At 40.4% G+C, this 17,094-nt stretch overlaps 2 protein-coding genes across 3 annotated transcripts; both read right to left on the reverse strand.

The window, feature by feature from the left end:
- Positions 1 to 40: 40 nt before the first annotated feature.
- Positions 41 to 14,130, reverse strand: LOC106612225 (NEDD4 family-interacting protein 1-like). 2 transcript variants are annotated; one of them, XM_014213198.2, is made up of 8 exons: positions 13,859 to 14,128; positions 5,898 to 6,000; positions 5,496 to 5,635; positions 5,282 to 5,351; positions 4,867 to 4,991; positions 2,088 to 2,154; positions 1,885 to 1,993; positions 41 to 1,401 (listed from the first exon to the last, which is right to left on the reverse strand). In XM_014213198.2, exons 1-7 carry the CDS (start codon positions 13,892 to 13,894, stop codon positions 1,887 to 1,889), a joined length of 648 nt encoding a protein of 215 aa, XP_014068673.1. In that variant the 5' UTR covers positions 13,895 to 14,128; the 3' UTR covers positions 41 to 1,401; positions 1,885 to 1,886. The 2 variants fall into 2 exon arrangements, with proteins under 2 accessions (XP_014068673.1, XP_014068674.1); XM_014213199.2 differs by lacking the exon at positions 41 to 1,401 and having other exon boundaries at positions 1,881 to 1,993; positions 13,859 to 14,130.
- Positions 14,131 to 14,152: 22 nt separating this feature from the next.
- LOC106612224 (glucosamine-6-phosphate isomerase 1) lies at positions 14,153 to 16,582 on the reverse strand. Its single transcript, XM_014213197.2, has 6 exons — positions 16,229 to 16,582; positions 15,935 to 16,036; positions 15,628 to 15,810; positions 15,160 to 15,344; positions 14,722 to 14,896; positions 14,153 to 14,500 (listed from the first exon to the last, which is right to left on the reverse strand). The coding sequence occupies exons 1-6, from the start codon at positions 16,350 to 16,352 to the stop codon at positions 14,451 to 14,453; spliced, it is 819 nt and encodes a 272-aa protein (XP_014068672.2). The 5' UTR covers positions 16,353 to 16,582; the 3' UTR covers positions 14,153 to 14,450.
- Between the last annotated feature and the right edge of the window lie 512 nt (positions 16,583 to 17,094).

A 17,094-nucleotide genomic window follows, 5' to 3' on the forward strand; every position in this document is an offset into this window, starting at 1 on the left:
TCAATGCTACACAACAACCTGCAACAGAGATGATCAAATCTCGCTTTTAAAAAGTCACATTTATTAGACATGAAGCTTTTTACAATTTAAAACATCTCATAATAAAATCCCCAGGATGCAGCTGTACTACTAGTTCACACAGATATCAGAGATGTGTGTGAACTAGGACTGGGTTAGGATCTTAGCTGTACCATTACACATAAGGGCTAAGCAAGAAATCTAAACAACTGGTTTAAAGCAGACTGGACGGCATACGAGGGGGGGTCGTTAAGAGCAGGTTTGAAAGAATTTAGTTAACAATATGCCAACAATTGCCTAAAAGAGAAAGATCAACGAGTATAATTTCTTGTCTTCTTACTAAATCTAATTATTATGGTCATAGACCACTTATAAATTGCCATATCACCCTTATGAACATGCTATACTCACTCAATAACTACAGGTACTACCATTTGGTCATGTATAGTTGTTTGTGTGGATGATATGTCCAGTTACCATTGGAAGAAACTCCCTGGGGTTTTAGTGCTATGTTTCTAAAAGTGCAGCTGCTTAAATTCTCTGATAGCATCATAGTTAGTTTCCATACCGAATGTGTTAATTCTCTAAACTAAAACAATAAAACTGCATGACTTGTACAACATTTTTAACCTTCCGATCTGCACGTACGATACTTTACGTTTGAGGTATGTGCACATATAAAAAGGTAGGATTCTGTCTTATAGGAATAATTCATGTTGATTCAAAATTTAGCAAAGAACTCTGCTCTCTATTGGCTAGAAATAAGGGTAACCCTTCATATGGGGCCAACAGGTATTGTGCATTATTACTTGTTATAAGCATGTATAAAACATGTTTTATTACAAACTCAAATTGTAATGCCATATGTGACAAAAAAAAAATCCATCCTCAACTGGTTGATCTCATGATTACTATGAACTAATAACAAAACATATAGGTGCTTTATGACAAGTTATTGTGCATTATAACGGCGGGCTTTGAATAAAGTGTTACTGAAATAAGACTGATCCCTATTGGCTTGAGGGGCAGATGCATGCTAGTACACTACCATCAAACGATGTAAGGCATTACCCATACATTACAGACTGAAAAATATAAAATAGCACTTAACATTCACCACTAATGAATACATAGTTAAAATGACTACCATAATCCATTTATGAAGTTTTCAAATAGAATAATAAAACAAACGTATTTAATTCCTGAATGTTACAAGAGTTGTCTTCATCAAGAATATTTTTTTTTTTTTCATCCTGCCGCGTCGTGATGGGTATTTTGAGTAGTTTGGTTTTAGACTTCTGCAGTTGTTGCTTTTTGTCGGTATGTTTCTTTTCAAACATCCAGGATTCTTTATCCAGATCCTGGGACGTTGTGTTTATTCAGCTGTGTGAAAAGTAAAACAGGAGGTACGTTAAAGGAGGAGATCAGTATCTCTGTAGGAGGAAGGTTGGTTTACTATGGACCATGTTTGTTTATGGTATATTTACATGTAAATCAAATCAACATTTATTTGTCACATGCGCCGAATACAACAAGTGTAGACCTTACCGTGAAATGCTTACTTACAAGCCCTTAACCAACAACGCAGTTCAAGAAAGAGTTAAGAAAATATTTACCAAATAAACTAAAGTTAAAAAGATATTTAAAAAGTAGCAATAAAATAACAATAACGAGGCTATATACAGCGGGTACCGGTACCGAGTCGGCAGACTACATTGGAAGGAAACTAGTGAGTGCAGAGAATCAATATGATTTGGTAGATTACCAGTACTAATTATTTTATTTATTAATAAAGGACCAGGCTTATGATTTGATACGGTCTTATTCTGCTGTAACACAGGAATGCTGTGTGAATTAGAGCCTCACCTTCAGTAGATGAACAGGACTCTCGTTCGAGGAAGTGTGGCGTAAGTAGGGTCGGCCATTTTGCGAACCCGGGAGTAGTTGACGAACCCTCTGACAAACAGCATGAAGCCTGGAGAGTCACAGACAGACAACAGCATCCGTTCCATGATCATCTTTCACACATTAAATCATTCAAATAGAGCTCAGACTTAAGCTCCACTTACCCAAAGCCAGGAACACCCACCACAACCAGTACTGCCCATCAAAGTAGCCAGGGAAGTAGGTGGAAAACTGGAACGTTCAAAAGACAGTAAAATAACATTAGGAGACCAGTCGTACACACAGTAGCATTCCAAAGGATTTAGTGCAGGAACAAAAGCCTGAATGCCCCGCAGCACAGTGAGAATTCTATACATGGGGATACAACCGTCCCAGCTCTGTAGATGCAGCTGTGAAGAGAGAGAATCATTAAATCATATGTAAGCTGGTTTTTGGGTTGCAGGTTCAGGAATGGCTGAAGAACTGCCACATTTACCTGGAGCTAAATATGCAGATAGCACTACTGGGTGATCTGAAAAGTCATAGTCAATCGATTAATAATAATAATATTTGCAAAATTATTTATCTTTAATTAATAATCTGTAGAAACTATGAGAATAGAAAGGTTCAGAACTTTTGTGAAACATCACAGTACATTTGAAAATATATGGCAAATAGAACTTGGTCTTCAGAGATAGTTGAGAGGGGTTGAGGGTACAACTAAAAGGATGGAACTAAAAACAAACGAAAATTGTACAGTGCATTCGGGAAAGTATTCAGAACCCTTGACTTTTTCCACATTTTGGTACATTAGACTTATTTTAAAATGTATTCAATAGTTTCTCCCCCCCCCCCCCATAAATCTACACACAATACCCCATAATGACAAAGCAAAACCAGTTTATACATTTTTGCAAATTTATCTCTTTTTTTTTAATCAGAAACATCACATTTACATAAGTATTCAGTACTTTGTTGAAGCACCTTTGGCAGCGATTACAGCCTTGAGTCTTCTTGGGTATGACACTACAAGCTTGGCACACCTGTATTTGGAGACTCCAGTCTGAGGTCCTGAGTGCTCTGGAGCAGGTTTTCATCAAAGTTCTCTCTACTTTGCCCCGTTCATCTTTCCCTCAATCCTGACTAGTCTCCCAGTTTCTGCCGCCGAAAAACATCCCCACAGCATGATTGCCACCACCATACTTCACCGTAGAGATGGTGCCAGGTTTCCTCCAGACGTGGCGCTTGTCATTCTGGTCATAGAGTTCAATCTTGTTTCTCATGGTCAGAGTCCTTTAGGTGCCTTTTGGTAAACTCCAAGTGGCTGTCATGTGCCTTTTACTGAGGAGTGGCTTCAGTTTGGCCACTCTACCATAAAGTCCTGATTGGTGAAGTGCTGCAGAGATGACTGTCCTTCTAGAAGGTTCTCCCATCTCCACAGACAAACTCTGCAAGAGTGACCATCGGGTTCCTGGTCACCTCCCTGACCAAGGCCCTTCTCCCCTTAAGAATGATGGAGGCCACTGTGTTCTAGGGGACCAATGTTGCAGACATTTTTTGGTACCCTTCTCTAGATCTGTGCCTCAACAATATTTTATTTTATCTATTTTAGAATAAGGCTGTAACGTAACAAAATGTGGAAAAAGGGAAGGGGTCAGAATACTTTCCAAATGCACTGTATATTGTATGTATAAGCTGGAAGTAGAAGCCTAAGTGTTGTTGTCCATTAGTTTACTCCAATTAGGGGAGGGGTGGTAAGGTTAGGGGAAGGGTGGTAAGGTTAGGGGAAGATAATGAAGGCAAATATATATATAATACCAGTCAAAAGTTTGGGCACACCTGTTCATTCAAGGGTTTTTCTTAATTTTTTACTATTTTCTACATTGTAGAATAATAGTGAAGACATCAAAACTATGAAATAACACAAATGGAATCATTTAATAACCAAAAAGTGTTAAAAGAAAATCTAAATATCTTTTAGATTCTTCAAAGTATCCACCCTTTGCCTTGATGACAGCTTTGCACACTCTTGGTACTCTTAACCAGCTTCACCTGGAATGCTTTTCCAACAGTCTTGAAGGAGTTCCCATATGCTGAGCACTTGGCTGCTTTTCCTTCACTCTGCAGTCCAACTCATACCAAACCATCTCAATTGGGTTAAGGTCGGGTAATTGTGGAGGACAGGTCATCTGATGCAGCACTCCATCACTCTCCTTCTTGGTAAAATAGCCCTTACACAGCCTGGAGGTGTGTTGGGTCATTGTCCTGTTGAAAAACAAGTGATAATCCCACTAAGAGCAAAAAAGATGGGATGGAGTATCGCTGCAGAATGCTGGGTAAGTGTGCCTTGAATTCTAAATAAATCACTGGCAGTGTCACCAGCAAAGCACCCCGACACCATCACACCTCTTCCTCCATGCTTCACGGTGGGAACAACACATGCAGAGAGCATCCGTTCACCTACTCGGTGTCTGACAAAGACACGGCGGTTGAAACCAAAAATCTCTAATTTGGACTCATCAGACCAAAGGACAGATTTCCACCGGTCTAATGTCCATTGCTCGTGTTTCTTGGCCCAAGCAAGTCTCTTCTTATTGTTGGTGTCCTTTAGTAGTTTCTCTGCAGCAATTCAACCATGAAGGCCTGATTCACGCAGTCTCCTCTGAACAGTTGATGTTGAGATATGTCTGTTAACTGAACTCTCAATTTCTGAGGCTGGTAACTCTAATGAACTTATCCTCTGCAGCAGAGGTTACTCTGGGTCTTCCATTCCTGTGGCGGTCCAAAAGAGACCCAGTTTCATCTTAGCGCTTGATGGTTTTTGTGACTGCACAAATAAAGTAATGATGGATTGTCGTTTCTCTTTGCGCTGTTTTTGCCATAATATGGACTTGGTATTTTACCAAATAGGGCCATCTTCTGTATACCACCCCTACCTTGTAAGGTTGCGTGTGTTGATCTTACCCTGACTATGAGAACCCATTTGATGAGAGACAGGCCAAACCCAGAGATGGCTCCGTAGCGGCCGGCTGCAGAAGTGGTCAGACAGAAGGACAGGAAGAAACCAATCCAATTGAACAGGAATGCCACTGGAGAAAAGAGAGGACAATCAATCAATTAACCAATCAATCATAGACCACTAATGAGGAAGTTGCACATCAGTTAACATGCTTGCTGTTCACCACACATAGACCATGATGCTTTGTGGAAGATTATACAACAGCTTTTCTAAAATCACAAACATCCTCCTTATGAACCGGTTGGACAAATCCCTGGCTTGACTTATTTAGTTGATTTGTTTAGTGTAGGCATGAGATACAGACAGGCATTGTCCACCCATAACAATCCCTACACTGTACAGGAAACAGAGAAGACTTACTGAAGAAGGTGAGCATGAAGATGCCATCGTTCCCTATCCGCAGCTGGTCAGCATCGTCAAACTCATCCTCCTGAAGGGAGAAATAGGAAATGTATGTTTCGGTTGTCAAACATCTTCAAATGATGATGGTCCAAACATGTTTGTTGAGGAGGAAGGCTCTCAATGAAAAATAACTCAATCAATGAATATCTCTGTGAAAGGAGGACAGACATACCATGACCCTGCCAGGGACCAGAGGGACGCCGGTCTCTGCTTTGGTCCTCTCTGCTTCATCATAGGAGGGCAGTGTGGTAGCCACGTTGTAGGACGGGGGGTTGGGGAACCTGCCTGCATCCTCCTTGTAGTCAAAGAACGCTGGAAGGGAAATGGAAAGGTGCAGAAAACTAAAACATGCGTGACACAGCACATTAGTGATGGCTAGTAGCAAGATGAATGTTGAGAGACCACCCAACACCACAGCTTTGTACCGTAGCCTTTCCTTTTGAGCACTAGAGACACCGAGAACAATATCCTGACTTGCATCTGCAATGGTCCTCCACCCCCATTGTCATATGAGATTAGTCAATATTTTGCCAGTTACTGTGTGTAGTGCTATGGATGGACAGAGGACAATTACCTGCGTTGGCAGCGGAGATGCTGCTGTACGGGGGGGGAGCATCCAGGACAGCTGCTTCCTCCTGGGGGGGCTGGGCTGCTGCTGGCTCCTCCTCATTCAACAGCTGAAGGAACGGGCCAGAGCAACACACACACACAAACGGTCAGTGGGATGATGCTGCTGTTGCACTATTCTGTCTGTGACCAATGCTGAGAGAGTAATTTATCTAGCTGCTTCTGTGCTTATACCAAAAAATGAATTAATGTGGTAACTGAAAAGCAAGAACCACCGCATTTAACCATGGCAAGTTGATTGGAAACAAAGCAGAATATAAACAGTGTAGTTATTCCCTCTGTAAGGCTATCAAACAGGCAAAACGTCAGTGTAGAGACAAAGTGGAGTCGCAATTCAATGGCTCAGACACGAGACTTATGTGGCAGCGTCTACAGACAATCACGGACTGCAAAAAGGAAAACCAGCCACGTCACGGACACCGACATCTTGCTTCCAGACAAACTCAACACCTTCTTTGCCCACTTTGAGGTTAATACAGTGCCACCGACGCGGCCGCTACCAAGGACTATGTGCTCTCCTTCTCCGTGGCCGACGTGAGTAAGACATTTAAATTTGTTAACCCTCGCAAGGCTGCCGGCCCAGACGGCATCCCTAGCCACGTCCTCAGAGCATGCACAGACCAGCTGGCGGGTGTGTTTACGGACATATTCAATCTCTCCCTATCCCAGTCTGCTGTCCCCACATTCTTCAAGATGGCCACCATTGTTCCTGTACCCAAGAAATCAAAGGTAACTGAACTAAATGACTACTGCCCCGTAGCACTCACGTCTGTCATCATGAAGTGCTTTGAGAGACTAGTCAAGGATCATATCACCTCCCCCTTACCTGTCACCCTAGACCCACTTAAATTTGCTTACCGCCCCAATAGAGCCACAGACGACACAATCGCGATCGCACTGCCCTAACCCATCTTGCCAAGAGGAATACCTATGTAATGCTGTTAATTGACTACAGCTTAGCATTCAACACCATAGTACCCTCCAAGCTCATCACTGAGCTTGAGGCCCTGGGTCTGAACCACGCCATGTGCAACTGGGTCCTGGGCTTCCTGACGGGCCACCCCTAGGTGGTGAATGTAGGAAACAACAACTCCACTGATCTTCAACACTGGGGCCCCACAAGGATGCGTGCTCAGCCCCCTCCTGTACTCCCTGTTCACACATGACTGTGTGGACACGCACGCCTCCAACTCAATCATCAAGTTTGCAGACGCCACAACAGTAGTAGGCCTGATTACCAACAATGACGAGACAGCCTTCAGGGAGGAGGTGAGGACCCTGGGAGTGTGGTACCAGGTAAATAACCTCTCACTCAACAAAAGAAGATGATCCTGGACTTCAGGAAAGAGCAGAGGGAGCACCCCCTATCCACATCGACGGGACCACAGTGGAGAAGGCGGAAAGATTCAAGTTCCCCAGCACACATCACTGACAAACTAAAATGGTCCACCCACAGTGTGGTGAAAGCGGCGCAACAGCACCTCCTAAAACCCCCACAAACTTGTACAGATGTACAATTGAGAGCATCCTGTCTGGCCGTATCACCGCCTGGTACGGCAACTGCACCGCCCTCAACTGAAGGGCTCTCCAGAGGGTGGTGCTGTCTGCCCAATGCATCACTGGGGGAAAACTACCTTCCCTCCAGGAAACCTACAGCCCCCGATGTCACAGGAAGGCCAAAAAGATCATCAAGGACAACAACCACCCGAGCCACTGCCTGTTCACACCACAATCATCCAGAAGGCGAGGCCAGTACAGGTGCATCAAAGCTGGGACTGAGAGACTGAAAACAGCTTCTATCTCAAGGCCTTCAGACTGTTAAATAGCCATCACTAGCACATTAGAGAGGCTGCAGCCTATATACATAGACTTGAAATCACTGGCCACTTTAATAAATGAAACACTAGCCACTTTAATAATGTTTACATATTTTGCATTACTCATCTCATATGTACAGTTGAAGTTGGAAGTTTACATACACAGGCTGGAGTCATTAAAACTCATTTTTCAACCACTCCACAAATTTCTTGTCAACAAACTATAGTTTTGGCAAGTCGGTTAGGACATCTACTTTGAGCAAGACAAGTAATTTTTCCAACAATTGTTTCAGACAGATTACTTCACTTATAATTCACTGTATCACAATTCCAGTGGGTCAGAAGTTTACATACACTAAGTTGACTGTGCCTTTAAACAGCTTGGAAAATTCCCAGAAATTATGTCATGGCTTTCGAAGCTTCCAATAGGCTAATTGACATCATTTGAGTCAATTGGAGGTGTACCTGTGGATGTATTACAAGGCCTACCTTCAAACTCAGTGCCTCTTTGCTTGACATCATGGGAAAATAAAAAGAAATCAGCCAAGACCACAGAAGAAAATTCTGGTTCATCCTTGGGAGCAATTTCCAAATGCCTGAAGGTACCACGTTCAACTGTACAAACAATAGTACGCAAGTATAAACACAATGGGACCACGCAGCCGTCATACCGCTCCGGAAGGAGACGCGTTCTGTCTCCTAGAGATTAGAGGTCGACCGATTAATCGGAATGGCCGATTAATTAGGGCCGATTTCAAGTTTTCATAACAATCGGTAATCGGTATTTTTGGCCACCGATTTGCCGATTTTTTTTTTTTTTTACCTTTATTTAACTAGGCAAGTCAGTTCAAGAACACATTCTTATTTTCAATGACGGCCTAGGAACTGCCTTGTTCAGGGGCAGAACGACAGATTTTTACCTTGTCAGCTTGGGGATGCAACCTTACGTTAACTAGCCCAACGCTCGAACCACCTGCTTTACGTTGCCAAAGGTAAGTTGCTAGCTAGCATTAAACTTATCTTATAAAAAAACAATCAATCATAAACACTAGTTAACTACACATGGTTGATGATATTACTAGTTTATCTAGCCTATCCTGCTTTGCATATAATCGATGTGGTGCGCATTCGCGAAAAAGGACTGTCTTTGCTCCGACGTGTACCTAACCATAAACATCAATGTCTTTCTTAAAATCAATACACAAGTATATATTTTTAAACCTGCATATTTAGTTAATATTGCCTGCTAACATGAATTTCTTTTAACTAGGGAAAATGTGTCACTTCTCTTGCAAACAGAGTCAGGGTATATGCAGCAGTTTGGGCCGCCTGGCTTGTTGCGAACTGTGAAGACTATTTCTTCCTAACAAAGACAGCCGACTTCGCCAAACGGGGATGATTTAACAAAAGCGCATTTGCAAAAAAAAAACACAATCGTTGCACGACTGTACCTAACCATAAACATCAATGCCTTTCTTAAAATCAATACACAGAAGTATATATTTTTAAACCTGCATATTTGGCTAAAAGAAATCCAGGTTAGCAGGCAATATTAACCAGGTGAAATTGTGTCAGTTCTCTTGCGTTCGTTGCACGCAGAATCAGGGTATACAAAATCTGGCTCGTTGCGAACTAATTTGCCAGAATTTTACGTTACTATGAAATAACATTGTAGGTTGTGCGATGTAACAGGAATATTTAGACTTATGGATGCCACCCGTTAGATAAAATACGGAACGGTTCCGTATGTCACTGAAAGAATAATGTTTTCGAGATGATAGATCATTAATATGGTCAAATCCGGAAACTAAGGTTTATTATATTATAGTTAAGTCTATGATTTGATGTTTGATAGAGCAGTCTGACTGAGCGGTGGTAGGCAGCAGCAGGCTCGTAATAGTCAAAGGTATATGGTTTAGAGAGAAATAGTTGACGCGTCATAATTCCTGTAATAACTTGCGGCTGAACTTGAAAGGGGTTCCTTCGTTATTTTACCGTTCATGTCTTCCATAGAGAACGTCTTGATCTACTTCAAATAAGGTCTGTGTTTTGTGCTTAAACCGCCTCGGCGTTTTGATACCCGTGTAAATCTCACTAGGTAACGTTTCTCAACATATTTTCATAAATCCACTCTACAAAAAAAAAATATATTGATCAGAGTTATATCCTATGGATATCTACACAGTTATAAAATTGGCAAGGTGGTGTAAGCCTAAACCAAACACAGACCTTATTTTAAGTTAATCTAAAAATATCCTATGGAATAAATGAAGGAACCACTTTTCAGATTTTGCTAGAAGGTGTCATGGGAATTATGACTCGCACTTTGGTAGTCAATTCTTACCATGCCCATTATTAAAATAGGATTTCCTGCATATAGAAATTACAGTTTTTGTTTTCAGCATTCATCACAGGTAACTTAAACTCTATTTTTATTATTCAAACAGTTGAGAGTATTTGTCTCCTAAGCAGACTCTTCAGTATCGTTGTCACTTCAGAGCTGTGTGTGTGTGTGTGTGTGTGTATATATATATATATATAAAAAAACATAATAAATCGGCCGATTAATCGGTATCGGCTTTTTTTTTGGCCCTCCAATAAACGGTATCGGCGTCGAAAAATCATAATCGGTCGACCTCTACTAGAGATGAACGTACTTTGGTGCGAAAAGTGCAAATCAATCCCATTACAGCAGCAAAGGACCTTGTGAAGATGCTGGAGGAAACAGGTACAAAAGTATCTATATCCACAGTAAAACGAGTCCTATAATTGACATCGTTAATGACCATAATGACCATCGTTATGTTTGGAGGAAAAAGGGGGAAGCTTGCAAGCCGAAGAACACCATCCCAACCATGAAGCACGGGGGTGGCAGCATCATGTTGTGCTGCAAGAGGGACTGGTGCACAAAATAGATGGCATCATGATGCAGGAAAATGATGTGGATATATTGAAGCAACATCTCTAGACATCAGTCAGGAAGTTAAAGCTTGGTCGCAAATGGGTCTTCCAAATGGACAATGACCCCAATCATACTTCCAAAGTTGTGGCAAAATGGCTTAAGGACAACAAAGTCAGGGTATTGGAGTGGCCATCACAAAGCCCTGACCTCAATCATATAGAAAATGTTTGGGCAGAACTGTAAAAGGCGTGTGCGTGCAAGGAGGCCTACAAACCTGACTCCGTTACATCAGCTCTGTCAGGAGGAATGGGCCAAAATTCACCTAACTTATTTTGGGAAGCTTGTGGAACGCTACCCAAAACATTTGACCCAAGTTAAACAATTTAAAAGGCAATGCTACCAAATACTAATTGAGTGCATGTAAACTTCTGACCCACTGGGAATGTGGTGAAAGAAATAAAAGCTGAAATAAATAATTCTCTCCACTATTATTCTGACAATTCACATTCTTAAAATAAAGTGGTGATCCTAACTGACCTAAGACAGGTAATTTTTACTAGGATTAAATGTCAGTTTTGTTAAAAACTGAGTTTAAATGTATTTGGCTAAGGTATATACTGTATATACTGTATCTTAGTCTATGCTGCTCTGACATTGCTCGTCCATATATTTATATATTCTTAATTCCATTCCTTAGATGTGTGTGTATTAGGTATATGTTGTGAAATTGTTAGATATTACTGCACAAGAAACACAAGCATTTCGCTACACCCGCAATAACATCTGCTAAACACGTGCATGTGACCAATACATTTTGATTTGATATAATCTTTCATCTATTTCCTAGTGAGACAAATTGACTGGCAACACCCCATCAGTGACATGACAGGAACCTTTGATACCCGAGGGGAATCCTACGAAGCAAGATCAATGAGTTAGCCAGCTAACTTTGATAAACAACCAGAAATATCAATGAGTTAGCCAGCTAACTTTGATAAACAACCAGAAATAACTACAGATTTATCTGGTTCATTAGGAAAACTAAATATAGATACGAGTGCCTTCAGAAAGTATTCAAAGCCATTGACTTTTTCCACATTTTGTTGTGTTACAGACTGAATTTAAAATGGATGATTAAATTGAGATTTTCTGTTACTGGCCTACCCCTTAATGTCAACCCCTTAATGTCAAAGTGTAATTTTGTTTTTCCAAATTATTTCAAAAGGAAAAGCTTTAATGTCTTCAGTCAATAAGTATTCAAACTCTTTGTTATAGCAAGCCTAAATAAGTTTAGGAGTAAACATTGGCTTAACAAGTAGATAATAAGTTGCATGTCCTCACTGTGCGCAATAATGGTGTTTAACATGATTTGTGAATAACTACCTCCATCTCTGTAGCCCACACATACAGATAATTGTAAGGTCCCTCAGTCGAGCATTGAATTTCACAGATTCAACCACAAAGACCAGGGAGATTTTACAATGCCTCACAAATGGCACCTATTGGTAGAAGGGTAAACAATCATTTAAAAAAAAGATGCAGATATTGAATATCCCTTTGAGCATGGTGAAGTAATTAATTACACTTTGGATGGTGTATCAATACACCCAGTCACTACAAAGATACAGACGTCCTTCCTAACTCAGTTACCGGAGAGGAAGGCTCATGGTTACAGAGTTTAATGGCTGTGATAGGAGAAAACTGGGTTTTGATCAACAATACTAACTTAAATGACAGAGCAAAAAGAAGGAAGCCTGTACAGGAAGAAAAAAAAATATTCCAAAACATGCATCCTGTTTGCAATAAGGCACGAAAGTAGGCAAAAATGGCAAAAAGAAAAATGGCCAACAAATGAACTTTATGTCCTGAATACAAAGCGTTATGTTTGGGGCAAATCCAACAACACATTACTGAGTACCACTTTTCATATTTTCAAGTATGGTGGTGGCTGTAACATGTTATGGGTAGCCTTGTCATCGGCAAGGACTAGGGAGTTAATGCTAAAAATAAACAGAATAGAGCTAAGGACAGACAAAATCCTCCAGGAAAATCTGGTTCAATCTGCTTTCCGACAGACACTGGGAGACAAATTCACCTTTCAGCAAGACAATAACCTAAAACACAAGGCCAAATATACACTGGAGTTGCTTAACATGATGACATTGAATGTTCCCCAGTGGCCTAGTTACAGTTGACTTAAATATTCTTGAAAATCTATGGCAAGACTTGAAAATGGCCGCCAAGAAATGATCTATGACCAACTTGTTAGAGCTTGAATATTTTTTGTAATACTAGTGTGCAAATATTGTACAATCCAGGTGTGCAAAACTCTTATAGATTTACCCAGAAAGACTAACACCACTAACAACTAATCACTGCCAAAGGTAATTCTAACATCTATTGACTCAGTAGGTTTAATATTTATCTAATCAAGATGTTTTATTTTTTATAAAATGTTAGAATTTTTCTTCCACTTTGACAGAGTATTTTGTGTAGATTACTGACCAACATTGACTGTTAAATCATTTTTAATCCCACTTTTTTTGTTACAATGTGGAAAAAAAGGGAATAAATACTTAAGACACTGGATGCGTTTTCGGTTGTTCAATCAATTTGACCATGACCATTTCAAGTTCGTCTAGGAAAAAAAAGTTATTTCATTATATTTAGGCGAGTAAACTGGCTAATTTATCATGTTTTGTGTTATACCTCTCTGGTATTAGTCTCAGATTGACTGTCTACAACTAGCAATTAATGTAGGCCTACCTACTAGCTAGCGATAGTAGTGGGTTCTTGTGCAATCTTGATACATTTCAATATCACTATGATTGTGGTAGCTAACTAGCTAGTTAATCTAAATACTGGTAGGTACTTCGTTTATGTTCACAACAACATATTCCACGGATAAGCCTTGCAATGGCCAATGAGTGTTGGACATTTAACAAATGGGCCTGTGGCCCGTCCTTTTAAATTTAGCTAGTTAGCTACACTTAACCACCATAAACGAAGTAGCAAGCTAACTTGTTACCCAAACTGTCAAGTTACATTTTCAAGACATATTGAGCTATAACGTTTGCTAAACTGGACCGAAGTCATAACAGTCGCCGTTTCGTTTTCCATTCCTGGCTAGCTAACGTTAGCTGTTAGATAATTTTATTGGGTTGTCATAAAAATTTAAAATAAACGTACCTCCTGATATCTAACGTTGCTGATTTGCTCGGTCATCCTGGATGGAAGTTGAGTGTTTGAAAATGATCACTTGTTTGTCAAACTGTGAGCCGTATATAATATTGATACTGTACGCTAACACTCGAAACTAGCACAGCTCCGCCATCTCCTCTTCCTCACAAGTCGGGTGTGTTGTTCCTCCCTTTGCACTGTCATGTGACCCAGCGGAACTGTCAGGATAATCGTAGACAGCAACAATCTCACGACTTGCCGAATCATCAAAGCACAATGAAACGAATATGTAACAAATACAGATTCATTCTCAAAGTTATTTTATTCAAATAACTCTCATTGAAATACATTCAAAGTCAAGTTTGTATAAAATTTAACAATGTAGCTAAGAAACCTGAATTGTCAGTGATGTCACATCACACTGGCTTATGTTCTATCTAAGATAAATGTATTACATAGTAGGTTTACTATTATGTTACATAAACCACAGTACAACACACACAATTGATCATCCACCCTTGGCGGCTGTCATATCCAGGAGAGTACACATCAGTTCTCTTGGTTATTGCAGGTTTCCAGATGTTTTTGTAACTCCCTCATCTTACTTGGGAGGCAGTGGATTCACCAACTTGTTGTGCACATGCATCATCCCTGTAGGAGAAATAACAATAGGTTAAGTGAGTCAGATTTCCACTTTATTCACAATTATGTTTTAATTTAAGAAAATAATTGATCCCTCCCAGGCCAATTAATAAAACAAAACACAATGAATTTGGAAACTGATGAAGCACTAGTTCATAAGCCATGCAAGCAGCACAAGAAGGAAATGAACTGTGAGGACCAAGTCCTTTAGTAAGTAAGTAGACCCTCACCTCGGAAGTACTTGACAGTTTTAACCCTCAGTTCCAGGGTAGCATCCTCGTCACACACAAACACAGTCTGAGGGTGCTGCTGAAAGGATGACACTGTCCACATGTGGTTCACCCCTTCCTCTATGGCCTTGTACAGGGCAAATGCTTTGTGTGCTCCCGTGATGAGAATCATGACCTGGAGACATTAAGGAGATAATGTGTTATTATCATCCTATAAACTGTTATTAGATGGTTATAGACTGTCATTACATTGCTATAGACTGGTATTACATTGTTACAATAAAGTAGCAGTAAAAGGATTTGGGTTACAGCCTCATTATATAATCATTTAATAAGTATAGGAGTTGTAATGGGACCAGTTGTCCATGCAAAATAAGTTACAAGAGAAGACAGACCAGAAACAGAAGGCAGAGACAGACATCTTGAAATCATCTCTACCTCTCTGGCATCCATGACAGTGGCCACTCCCACAGTCAGAGCCATGGTGGGTACTTTAGACAGATCTCCGTCAAAGAAGCGTGCGTTGGCCAGGATGGTGTCCTGAGCCAGGGTCTTCACTCTGGTCCTGGACAATAGACTGGAGCCTGGCTCGTTGAAGGCAATGTGGCCATCCGGTCCAATACCTGACAGACAGGGTGGGTTACATTTGTTGGATTTTGGTATTTATTTTTCTATGTGTTGTTTCCTGAACTGGTTTGTGCTTGTGGTGTTTCTTAGCTTCTTCAACTATGTCTTTGAAAAAGTATGTGCCACACAATACAAAAACATATTTTATGATGCAACAATGAGATATCTGTTATAACAAGACTATAAACTTATAATTTAAATCTAGCATGGGTGTGTCTGCCTGTTTGATTGAGCAGTTGCTATTGTGTCATTTGACATCATCACTGTTATCCTACCTACCTCCAACAAAGAGGTCAATTCCTCCAGCTGCTTTGATCTTCTCCTCAAAGGAATCACACTCCTCTACAAGGTTGGCGGCGTTGCCATCCAGAATATGGGTGTTCTCCGATTTGATGTCAATGTGCTTGAAGAGATTATTCCACATGAAGGAATGGTAGCTCTCTGGGTGATTCCTAGGAATACCTGCATGATTAAAAAAAAACAGGGATCACAGTTTTGTATGGCTTCTCATGCTGTGAGAATGTTGATACAGTATGGTGTAGAAATAGAAGGTGAAATAGAGAAGTATTGTAAAGGTGAAGCGTACCCACATACTCATCCATGTTGAACGTTTTGACATACTTGAAAGAGATCTCTCCTTTCTTATAAAACTCAATCAGCTTTTTATAGCATCCCAGAGGAGTACCTCCTGGGGTGTACAATGGGGAATAGTTATGGTTAATATGCATTGCTTTTTCAACAAAATATCTGTAGTTTTACAGGTCAAATAAATCAATGTTGATGTCTTTATTCAGACACATTTGAGATAATTATTATGAGTGCAACATTAATTGTACAAATGAAAGGAGGGCGTGCACTGTAGAATCAACAACTTGCTTACCTGTGGGGAGTCCTAAAATGAAGAATCTGTCTGGTCCAGGGTTGAAGTTAATGATTTTATTCCTGATGTACTTGGCAGCCCACTCACCAACTTGGTCATAATCATTCAGGATGATCAGCTTCATGGTCCTGAGTTAAATGCAAACTTGGATGGTGAATACAGTTGTTATTGTACAAAAAGGAACAGCTCTTGAAGCAATTTTTGTTCTCCACCTAAAGCAGACTTTAGACTCATAAAATGTGAGCACTTGCAGCCGGAAGATGTACTAAAGTTTCCCTACGTGAATTGAAGGGGGAAGTAGACCAAATCAAACTATACTACGCATTGTCAACGCTTTGAATGGAATGCAAATGTTGAAACAACTTTACTTGAAAACGTTATCGTGCATATCCAAAAGAGGCCGATGGTAACGTTCGTTAAAAATAAAAAATAAAGTATTTAACTAGGCAAGGCAGATATGAACAAATTCTTAATTACAATGACGGCCTATCCCGGCCAAACCCTAACGACGCTGGGCCAATTGTGCACCGCCCTATGGGACTCCCAATCACGGCCGGTTGTGAAACAGCCTGGAATCGAATCAGGGTCTGTAGTGACATAGTTTGTACTACCATCTTATTTTGTGCCGACAGTAAATGAAAAACAAAGGCATTAACCAATTTACCGCATGCAGGCACGAACCGGAGCTGGACAAGTTCTAGCGAGCGCATTGTTTTCAGATTGGAACGCTGTATGTTGATTAGGATGAATAGGTCTTCTTGACGTGTGTAATAGTACATTTGCTTATAATTAAAGTAGTGTATTATCCTGAATAACTGCAGTCCAGTTATTTGACAGATGAGATTCATTTTTCATTGGTGATATTT

The sequence above is a fragment of the Salmo salar genome, chromosome ssa09 (assembly GCF_905237065.1).
Source record: "Salmo salar chromosome ssa09, Ssal_v3.1, whole genome shotgun sequence".
NCBI lineage: Eukaryota > Metazoa > Chordata > Actinopteri > Salmoniformes > Salmonidae > Salmo > Salmo salar.